General features: G+C 50.6%; 1 protein-coding gene across 1 annotated transcript; it reads right to left on the bottom strand.

The window, feature by feature from the left end:
• Positions 1 to 1,675: 1,675 nt before the first annotated feature.
• LOC119328148 (disease resistance protein RGA4-like) lies at positions 1,676 to 9,189 on the bottom strand. Its single transcript, XM_037601170.1, has 4 exons — positions 8,255 to 9,189; positions 5,893 to 8,006; positions 5,525 to 5,776; positions 1,676 to 1,862 (listed from the first exon to the last, which is right to left on the bottom strand). Exons 1-4 carry the CDS (start codon positions 9,076 to 9,078, stop codon positions 1,801 to 1,803), a joined length of 3,252 nt encoding a protein of 1,083 aa, XP_037457067.1. The 5' UTR covers positions 9,079 to 9,189; the 3' UTR covers positions 1,676 to 1,800.
• Between the last annotated feature and the right edge of the window lie 2,232 nt (positions 9,190 to 11,421).

The raw sequence follows: 11,421 nt of genomic DNA on the forward strand, positions 1-11,421 counted from the left end.
ATGACCGTTTTTGATTTTAGTGTAATGTTAAAAAACGTCTTACATTATGGAACGGAGGAGTAAGATTTAGCAAACCAAAAGTTAAAATTACCATTGGTCATTCCAATACGGTCCAAAAAGACACCTCACTATTGCTACCCTTTTCCCAGTTTGACCAGTGTTGACCTTGATTGTGTCCTAGGCCATGACATGGGCCCACCTGTCATTTGCTCACCCCTCTTCCCTCCCCTTTGGATGGACTCGCCGGATTGGACGCAGCTAACCATCGGCGGCGCCGCCCACCCGCTGCCAACCACCACCGCCGCAAGTTGCCGGAGACCATTGCGCTGCTCCGCGACCCATCGAGGAGGTCCAGGAGATCCTCAGCTCATCCCTCGCCCCTCGCCCGAACCGGGCGACGGAAGCCGCGTCGGCGATGGCGCCTCCGGCCTCCTCCGCCGCCGGCGGCGCTCCCCGGCTGACCACGACCTCTCTCCATCGACGCATTTCGCACACCCAAACGACAGAAGCACTACCGCCGCCTCCGCAGGGCCGCGCTCCCGTCGGAATCCAGCCCATCCCCTCAGCAAGCTCCGTCCACCTCCGGCCTATTCCCGCCGGCACGGAGACCTCCGCAAGCCCCCCTCGCTCCACGGCTGTTTCTTGGACGCCGGTGATGATTCAGGTACTCTTATCTATTTTGTGCTGTACCAATTCCACTACGTTTATTCGGCGATTAACCCTACCCTGGAATTACCAATAGGCTAGAGATTCAGCCAGGGGGCATACCGGACTGCTCCTCAGATTGTCGCCAAGGGACTCAACTCTGCACAATGGCGAGCAATCAGTGTGTTGCAGGTACGGTTCAGTCTCATTACTGCAGGAATTTCAACATGGTTTCTTGCCTGTCATCGTCAGAGCTCCTCATTTGCATACAAGACAGGTCTGAGCAACGTGTCAGCAAGGTGGGAGAAGCCGGTGTGCGCGCCGCCGAAACTCTGATGGAAACCGGTGCGCGTGGAAACTCTGTCAGGAGCGCCAAACATCTCCGGCCAGTGACCAGCACATAGGTTATGTCTGAGTTCTGACAGGTCAGCACAAACTAGAACCAAGCCGTTTTCTCTTGAACCATTCCTTTCTTTAGCCTTAGTTTCATGCAAACTATTGTATGCCAGCATGACCATGAAATTGTTAATAAGGAGGAAACCATGGCAACGATTGCATACCAGCATGGGAAATCAAATTACTAAAAAAAAGTAAAAAAAAAGCTCTCCGCAAAATGCAGGAACATATATTATTGCCAGCAAAATAAACAACATATGGTCTTGTAACCGGATGAAGGATGATTATTAAGTTTTTTGGAACCGATGCCAAAAGTTAACTGGCACCAAATACATATCCAACGACATACATGCTGAACTCTGTCACAGCGGAAAGCTACCAAATCGACACACATGAAAGTAAACTTATGTTTCAGTACAAGTAAAAACTTGCAAGGAATAGCTTATTGGAAGCACTTCACCATAGCCGTATCAGTCTGGTATGGTGTTGTCGCAAGCGGCAGCACATGGGGATTCACCAGTAGCATGTAAACATGCCAGGGAATGAAAAGACAGACCAGTTTCCGAAGCAACAGAAATGACGGCTATGTGAAACGCCAGATGCCAACCTGATACTCAGTGCAAACTTAAGTCCTGTCCTGACTCCCAAGCAAGATTAACCCAAGCTTGCAAACATTGGTACTCCAGACAAAACAACAACATCCTCATGGTTCTGCCAACCGAGGAACTAATGGCCCCCATCCTTCTTCGATGGAAAAACTCAATTTCCATCAGAGATAGCAACTGCGAGCCCAGGCGCTGTTTGTTTTGTAGGCCTTGTTTCTGCAAACCAGCCAACGAGGATAACCAGTGTGACCATTAAAAACGCATAGTAGTATCAGTAGGAAATACATTCTAAAGAGAGCATTTTGTAGATGCCCATATGGTCCAAATTAAAGCAACGTCTCCAACAGCCACCAGATTTCTAACATCTCCAGTTAACTTCAAAACCCAACTGCACAGAAAGTTAAAAGAAACAGGAATAGCCTGAATATTCAGTTTCCACTAACCACACTCCGCAGATATTTAGAAACAGGGCATAGACAGAATCAAAATTCAGAGACACACTTTTCGGACTTCTCCTTGCCAGCTATAAAACACTTATCTAGCAGCTTCTAAATCTCTAATCACTTGAATAGATTTATTTACCTCCAGATTATTACTTCCAAATGTGACTTGGGACGTGTCTTCTTCGACTCGGCCTGGGACGTAGCCTTCCCGGACTCGTCCCTCTCCTCCCACCCTCGCCCAACCTCGGACCACGTCCCCCTGGTCGTGGAAGCGCTTACCAAAATCCCCTCGTCTCCGCGTTTCTTCTTTGAGAACGCCTGGCTCCGTGACCCTCAGTTCCTCCCGTCAACCCTTCCTTCCTGGTCGAACGCTGGTCATGGGCGGTGCGCGGTGGGTTGCTTGGCAGCCCGCAAGAAGAGGTACAGAGCTGCGGCCAAGGTTTGGAAAAGGCAACACAAGTTCATTCCCACTTTTGATAATGACTGTAAATTCCTGATTGACTTGGTTGATTTTTGGGAGGAATGCCGTTCTTTATCTGTTGATGAGGTCCAGCTCCGCCATGACTCGCGCCTCGCGCTGGTGGCCTCGATCAAGCGCCAGAGCGCATACTGGAAGCAACGCGGGAAATGTCGGGCCGTCTGCGAGGGGGATGAGAACACGGGCTTCTTCCACGCCAGCGCCTCCCATCGTAGGCGCTCTAACGCAGTCCGGGCCTTGGACGTGGACGGGGCTACCATCCTCGATCATGCGGGGAAGGCGGCGGCCCTCCTCTCCTTCTACTCCGAGCTCTTGGGCAGGGAGCGTACGTCCGTTTGGCGCTTCGACCTGCCGGCCCTGTACCGCGACGCTGCTCGGGTGGACGGGGCGGCCCTGACTCGGCCGTTCTCGGCCGACGAGATCAAGGAGGCGGCGGCCTTGCTGGACCGTTCCAGCGCGCCTGGGCCGGACAGCCTCGGCCCGGCGTTCTACCAGGCGGCCTGGGGAGTCGTCTCCGAGGACCTGCAGCGGCTTTTCGCTGCGGTCCACGACGGGACGGCGAACCTCGACGCGATCAACCGGGCCTACATCGCCCTCCTGCCCAAAGGGGCGGCGGTGCCAACGCCGGCTGCTTTCCGCCCGGTCTCTCTTCAGAACGCGGATGTGAAGATCCTCTGCCGCGGCCTCACCTCGCGGCTTCAGCAACAGATCGGCAGCATCATCGACTGCGATCAGTCCGGGTTCCTGGCTGGGCGGAGCATCTCTGAGACCTTTGTCCGCGCTGCTGAAGTCATACAGTGTTGTCACAGGCGCCACGCCCCCACGCTCGTCTTCAAGCTCGACTTCGCGAAGGCGTTTGATTCGGTTGACTGGAGTGCGCTGCGCCGAATCCTCGAGGTGCGAGGGTTCCCTGACCAATGGTGCTCTTGGCTGGACTTGATCTTCCGGTCCTCCCGATCGGCGGTGCTCCTGAACGGCCTGCCAGGGAAATGGTTCACGGTGCGCCGGGGGCTGCGTCAGGGGGACCCGTGCTCGCCCTACCTCTCCCTCATCGTAGCCGACGTGCTTTAGTAGATGATCCGGCAAAACGACGGGCTCTTCCATCCTCTGGTGGCCGGAGAGCCACCTCTCGTGCTGCAGTATGCAGACGATACGATGGTAATTCTCAAGGCGGACGCCGGTGCGGCTGCCCGTCTACGACGGATCCTCGACAACTTCGCAGCTGCCAAGGGGCTCACTATCAACTTCTCCAAAAGCACGCTCGTCCCAATGCATGTGCCGGTGGACGTGTTGGACATGACTGTCGGCGCTCTTGGCTGTGATGTGCAAGGATTCCCGCAGGCCTACCTCGGGCTCCCTCTCTCCTGGGAGAAACTTTGCTTCGCGGATTTCCTCCCCATGATCGCCAAAGTCGACAAGTACTTGTCCGGATGGCGGGCGCGCCTCCTCTCCCCCGCTGGGCGGCTCGTCCTCATCAATGTCGTCCTGGATGCTCTCCCCACGTACGCTATGGCGGCTATGTTGCTCCCGCCAGCGGTGATCAAGGCCCTGGACTCGCTGCGCCGCGCCTTCCTTTGGAACGCGGCTGAGCGCGCCTCCGGCGCCCAATGTTTGGTGGCATGGGAGAGAGTGTGCCGATCCAAGGCAGAGGGCGGGCTGGGGGTTCGCGACCTCGCAACGCAAAACCGGAGCCTCCTGATCAAGATGCTGCATAGACTCCATACCGACTACGCGTCGTCGCGGTGGGCGGCGTGGGTCTGGGCTGTGCTCGAGGGACGGTCCCTCCTCTCCAGATCGGCAGCTCGGGCGACCGGGGAGCACGGCAAGGCTCTCAGCAGTCTCCTCCCGCTCTACCGCAGTCTTACGACGGTGGAGGTCGGGGACGGGAAGCGAACATCCTTCTGGTTCGACAATTGGCTCCCATGTGGAGCTGTCGCGGCGGCCTTCCCCGCCCTCCTCTCACACGCGACTGATCGGGAGGTCACGGTGTGGTGGGTGCGCTCCCACGGGTTGGACCGCGCGCTTGTGCCCAGGCTCACCACGGCCGGTGCGGCGGAGCAGGGCACCCTCCAGACGCTCATGGATGGGGCCGCCCCAACTCAGGGGGGGATGTGCGGAGCTCGGTGTTGTGCCCGGGTCCCCGGGGAGGCATTGCAGCGGCTGCGGTCTACGCTCTGGAGAGGTTCGGTGGGGTGCATGCTGCTTTCGCCAAGTTCATTTGGGGGTGCGCGGCGCCCTCTCAAGTCCGCTTCTTCGGCTGGCTCCTGGTCGAGCGAAGGGTGCACACGCGGGACGTCCTTCTTCGGAAAACCATCGTCGTTGTGGAGGTGGCGGCGTGCCCCATCTGCGGAGAGGCGCTGGAGACGGCTGATCACATGATTTTCTCTTGTCCTTTCGCGCGGGTGTTCTGGAGCACCATTGGGCTGGAGGTGGCCGGGCGAGGCTACAATGTTGGGGCTCTGCAGGACCTGGACGTCAGTGCCGTGGCCGGCGAAGCGGCTGCTGCGTCCTTTGTCCTGCTGTGCTGTTGGCAGCTCTGGAAGCATCGAAACGCGGTGGTCTTCCGGGCCGAGCCGCCCTCCCTCGCCCGCCTCCTCGGCTGCTGCAGGGAAGATGCGGCCCTGTGGAGGGGGCGCCTGAAGGTGGTTGACCGGCCGTGCATCGACAAGTGGTTGCTGGTGTTCGCGTTCTCCGGCTAGTTTTTTCTTGCCTGCCGCGGGGGAGGGCTTGTGCTCCCCCCACCCTCTATGGCGCGGGCTGTGCGCCGGAGGGGTGATGTCTCCACTCTTCCCCTCTCTGTAAAGAACTTGATTTGATAAAGGAAAAGGAAAATTCAGGTGGAGGGCGGTCGCCCTCCCCCGGTGACTTTCAAAAAAAAAAATGTGACCCCAATTTTACTAGCCATGTCACCAAGAGAAACATCGGAAAGTTTAGGATAGTTGGAATGTGTAAATTACCTGGGATGTCCTCCGGGTTCTTGCGCTTCACCCTATCGAAAACCTTGTCCATTGAGTTGCCTTCACCAACAGTCCTAGCCCTCTTTCTTCTATTCTCACCCACCACCATTCCTTCCATCCCCTGTTCAAAACTTTCCTTGTTCATCATAGTGCCCAGACAAGTTTTGCTAACAAAATCCACTAGCATATCAATTTTATCTGTATCTTCTTTCTCATCATCATCCTGTTGCAGATCATCACCATCAACTTGTACTGCACAATAGAAAATGTCACATAGATGCTTGAAGAGGGAGTATATATAACTCAACACCAATAATTAACCAAAGTACCAACAATTAAGTAAAATGAGATGCACAATACTTGATTACCAGACTGTCCAGTAGAGACGGCATCGTGGGGCGCTGTCACTGGTAATGTCATATCATTGGTTGGCACCATAGGGCTCTCAGAATTGTCTGCAGGTTCACTTCCCATATCAACATCTTCTGCTGTCTTAATAAACAAGAGCTTTGGGCGTCTGGGGTGGTTTTTTGTTGCTTCCTTCCACTTCTGTTTTGTTTCATCATTGACTCCATCATGGAGGGTGACCTCCTTAATACGTCCCAGGGACTGGATCATGATGCTGCAAAAGCCATTTAGATCCTTACATAGCAGCTGGAGCGACTCGAGGAGCGGCAGAGCTCCCTCTTGGACTTCCAGTTCAGTCATGACTTCAACCACGATGCATAGTCGTCGCAGGCTTCCAAGTGCACCTCTTACAATGACAAGTTTGCCCAGTTGAGATGCAATCAGCCTTAGGTACGCCAAGCAGCGCACTCTGCTCAGGGCAGCAAGAATATCCCCGCTCAGCTGATGATGAGGGGATGAAAGGCACAGGCTAGTGAGACCACCTAGCATGGTAACAAATGGAGGCAGGCTGCATATGTTGCCCCCTTGTACCTTGAGCGAGCTAAGATAGCAGGAGGAAGCTTCTTCTTTTTCTAGGGACAAGTTCACGAGCAAGTCTTGGCACCATCTGTCATTGAAATTCAGTGACAGTGAATGAGCTTTTTTGTCGGTGCTTCTTTTGATGAACCCCTTGATGGCCTCTGAGAGATGAGTGTACTTGTTGCTGCTGCTGCTGCCGCTGGCAATAGGATCCATACTATTATTAGTGGACTGCTGGCACCATATTTTCACCTTTGTCAAATGCTTCATATGCTCCATGAGCTGTGCAAATCCTTGGCTCTTGTTGTTGTCCACAACAAATCCTGCCACTGTTTCCAATTTGCTATTCTCTGAGCACCAAGTTTGTAGCTTAAGCATTTTCCGGCCTCCTACACCTTGTTGGAGTTTGAACTTTCCAAATAGGTGAATCAGGCATGGCAACTCCATGACTTGTGTGGGCAGAATCTCTATCCTGGTTCTTCTCACATCCAGCGTCTCCAAAAGTTGAAGCTTTTTTATCTCTTTGGGGAGCACTGTAACCGTAAGAGCGGTCCCGAGGCTTAGATACCTAAGCAGCAACAAGTTGTTGCATATCTCCCTAAGGTGCTTGTCCTCCAAATGGTTACCACATTCTTCCAGATCCAAAACCCGCAGCAGTTCATATTTGGAAAAATACAAGACGGATTCATGTGCCTTGCCGAAGACTGTCAGAGACCGGACAAGAGATAGATCATTGGCTACTCTGGCACTTGCGTCATGGAGGGAGAGCCAACGGACTTTACTGGGTGGGGGTGGGGGAGCCAGCTGATCATATAACAAGGTAATGAAGTTGTCACACTTGGACATGTGCAGGATGAACTCGAGCATCATGCCATGAGTATGGTATGTCTTCACCTGATCTTTGACGTTTTTGCTGCTGGCATCTGTACGCTGGATGATACTCCGGTTGACCAGCTCTTTGAAATTGGCGACAGCGGCATCCAGAGCATTACACATATAATCTCCTTGGATAAACCCTTCTGCGCACCATTTCCTTATTATGGTTCCTCTCCTGACAGTACGACCAGTAGGATAGATACCTAGGTAGAGCAAGCATGTCTTGACATCATGTTTAACAAGGCTGGTGTAGCTCTGGACAAGCACACACTTCATTCTTGCTAACATCTCTTTTGTTTCCAGATGTACTCCAAGGTTGTGGCATAATGTTGCCCAGTTTTCACGTGTCGGATTACCTGTGCTTTGCAAGTACCGAGCTGTGGTGACAAGAGCAAGGGGTAAGCCATCACACTTCTTCAGTGCTTCTGAGCCAAGCTGATCCTCCTTATTGACTGGCGGATTGTCGTCTTGGAAAGCTTCCTTGAAAAACAGTAGTCTTGAGTGTTCATCGGCAAGAGTTTTCATTGCATACACATGATCATGAGCTGCTGAGCTGCTGCAGGCATTTGCTACTGACTGAATGGCCGTCGTCACCAGAACTCTACCGCTCAGCCCCACAAAGATATCTTTTATATCATGCCAAAATTCCGTCTGCATGTCATCGATGACGATGAAGAACCTACCAGGAGGAGTAAATGATCAGACAGAATTAACATGGAGAGATATCAAATGGAAATTAGAATTCAGAGTAAATTCCATTTTGTATGCACGAAGATGACACTAGTGAGTTTAGCTAGGAAAATTGCTGGACTGTGCAAAAATATGAAAGATGTAGGCTGCTGTAGGTCGAGATCAAATCATCAAACACAGATGGAGTTGACAAAAATTACCAATATGGTTTGGAAACAAGTAGCTTAAATTATTTACCTCTTGCTTCCAAGGTATAGTCTGAGGACTGCGCAGAGCTTGTTGAAGTTGCCTCCACCATTGGTGGGGATGCCAAGTTGCTGGAGTATCTGCTTGAGAACATTTGTTGGGACCCCTTGCTCTGCTGCAGAGACCCAAGCCCGAGCTTCGTATTGGTTCTCAATTGTGTGGTACACACGCCTGGCAAGGAGAGTCTTGCCTATACCATGGAAACCAACAATGGAGATCACCTTGAGCTGCTGTTGCTGCTGCTGGATCAGCTCAAGAAGCTCATCCTGGGGCGCATCCATGCCAACAGATCTGCTAGCTGAGAGAGTGTCATCTATTGCCATCTGTGTCGTCGTCTCACTTGCCACTGACGACGACGCTGCTGAATAAGAGGAGGTGCCAGCAGCGATGCTGGCGCTGTAATAAGTTTCTCTCAGCTTGGATGACTCCTGTGATATCTTCTTGAGCTCACGGATTGCCTTGGCAAACTCCTTACGGACTGTCACCGTCTGCACCCTGTGAACAGCTTGGCGGAGCCATGTCGATGTCCCGGAGATGGTCACCCGGTGCATGAAGCGGTCGATGCAGTCCTCGACGGCATGCGCCAGGTCACGTATGATTTTGACCCAGGCCCTCTGCATGTGGTCTCTGCAGGGTCCGCTCCTCCAGCGGTGGTTGTCGTCTTGCTGAATGGCGGCAGAGATCAACGCAAACTCATTTCTGATGTAGGTGATGTCATGCTCCAGGTTCTGCCGAAGCTTGTGATTTGCAGCTAAGAACTCCAACAGCTTAGGTGCAATCCTACAGGCAAAAGCAGTGGCTGCCGCAGCCTCCATCTTCCTGGCCGGCCTCTTTCTCTCACTCTGGTTGGGAGATCAGATCATGGAGTTTCCTGGATATAGAAGAGGTCTGAACAGCAGCCATGGCTGGTTCATGGGTAGCTAGAAGTGCCTGCCTCCAATCCACTCTTCCTTCATGGAGGAGTTAACTATTTGCACTAGATATGATGCTACCAATATTTTTCTTCACATTGGTACCCTTTGCACATGGGCATGGTTCGAAACATAACTTGGACCACTAGATTCTAGTATAATTTATTTATGAAATACAGTAGTTAAATTTAGATGGTATGAATGTATTTCTACTGACAAATCTGGACATATGATTTACAAGTACCAGATATAAATAATTAAAAACATATTAAGTAATTTTTTTAAAAGTTCAAGAAAACACATATGGAAAAGGGTTCATATTACAACCAAATACTACTCTCCGGGCTTACATTTCCCAAATGGGCCATCTCTGGTGGATGGAAAACGACTTGTTTGTTAGTTACCTGTTTATATTTTAATATGGATGACCTTATAGTAACATGGGTAAAAAAATTCTACCACGACGAAAGCTAGTTGCGCCTCAAGATGTGTGCTATATATATACATACAGCCCTAGTATTTCAGTTAGGTGTTAGTAGCCACCAGTTGGATGCTCAAACCAAGGTGATAGCCGGTAGATGTTTCTATTTTAATATGGATGACCTTATAGTAACATGGGTAAAAAATTTCTACCACGACGAAAGCTAGTTGCGCCTCAAGATGTGTGCTATATATATACAAAGCGCTAGCATTTCAATTAGGCCGGTGTCAGTAGCCACCAGCCGGATGCTCAAATCAAGATGGTAGCCGATAGATGTTTCTATTTTAATGTGGATGAACTTGTAGTACTGTGGGTGGAAATTTCCTACTATGATGAAAGCCAACTGTGCCTCAAGATGTGTGCTATATATATACAAAGCGCTAGCATTTCAATTAGGCCGGTGTCAGTAGCCACCAGCCGGATGCTCAAACGAAGATGGTAGCCGATAGATGTTTCTATTTTAATGTGGATGAACTTGTAGTACCGTGGGTGGAAATTTCCTACTATGATGAAAGTCAACTGTGCCTCAAGATGTGTGTTATATATATACAAAGCGCTAGTATTTCAATTAGGCCGGTGTCAGTAGCCACCAGCCGGATGCTCAAACCAAGGTGGTAGCGGGTAGATGTTTCTATTTTAATGTGGATGAACTTGTATTAGCATGGGTAAAAATTTCCTACTACAACGAAAGCTAGCTGTGCCTCCAGATGTGTGATATATATGTACTAGCATTTCAATTAGGCCCAGTAGCCACCAGGCAGATCCTCAAACCAAGGTGATAGCAGGTGAGTAGATGTTTGTATTTTAGCATGGATGAACTTGCAGTAACATGGGTGAGAAATTTCCTACTATGAGGAAAGACAGCTGTGGCTCTTAGATGCGTGCTGTATTATGTATACACACAACCCTAGTGTTTCAATTAGGTGCTCTAACCAAGGTGGTAACAGGTACATGTTTCTATAGCATACATGAGTGGAATTGGCGTTAGTAGCCACTTGCTGAGATGCTCAACTATATAATTTTTTTTTCAAAAAGAATTTTGTGTAGCACATACAAATAAACCTCCATGCCATATCTAGAGCTTCTAAATCAACAACTATGGTTACTAACAAAAATCTGGAGATTTGCACCATTCTATGAGCCCCCGGTTGTCACAGCCATTCAATTGTCTAGAGATTGCACCATTGAATGTATATGGTGTTCTTTAAATGTTGTATTTGTCCTTTTGGGGTTTTTAGAAAATCTGAGCCGACACATGGTCCTACTATCGTAAACGAAGATTTGACACCCTAGAAGAGATCCTGGTCCCTGTTTGTGTTTTCAGACTTTGAAACGTTCTGCTATCACAGTAGGCACTATCAACTTTTTAAACATCAGGTTCCCGTAAAAAAACACTAGTATTAAGCAGCAGGCTCCCCATATATACAATTAGTTGAACAATTAGCATAACTTAAAGCACAGGTGGACAGATGCACTTTTGGTTGATAACAAAAATTTGAGCTCGTGAAAAAAAATGCAAAATCGAGCAAGGCCATGGGAAAGCAAAATGGAAGAAAAGAGGCCAGTCCCATGTGGTTTGTGCGGCCATAGGCAGTTCCCCCCTGCAGTCCAGCTAGCTCAACGTCGTCTCCAGGACAGAGAGCTGCTCCAGCCAAACCAGGGACGGGAAGCGCTGGCTCAGTTTTTAGACACCGAACATTGATCAGAACAGCACACCAGTGCCGTCATCGGACATGCAGAGAGAGCCAGCAGAATACACATAATCA

The sequence above is a fragment of the Triticum dicoccoides genome, chromosome 7A, assembly GCF_002162155.2.
Source record: "Triticum dicoccoides isolate Atlit2015 ecotype Zavitan chromosome 7A, WEW_v2.0, whole genome shotgun sequence".
Lineage (NCBI taxonomy): Eukaryota > Viridiplantae > Streptophyta > Magnoliopsida > Poales > Poaceae > Triticum > Triticum dicoccoides.

Coding starts and splice junctions, on each gene's coding strand:
- LOC119328148 (XM_037601170.1), bottom strand. CDS start 9,078: ATGGAGGCTGCGGCAGCCACTGCTTTTGCCTGTAGGATTGCACCTAAG. Junction 8,007..8,254: donor CTATACCTTGGAAGCAAGAG/GTAAATAATTTA, acceptor TCCTCCTGGTAG/GTTCTTCATCGTCATCGATG. Junction 1,863..5,524: donor GAACCCGGAGGACATCCCAG/GTAATTTACACA, acceptor GCTGGTTTGCAG/AAACAAGGCCTACAAAACAA.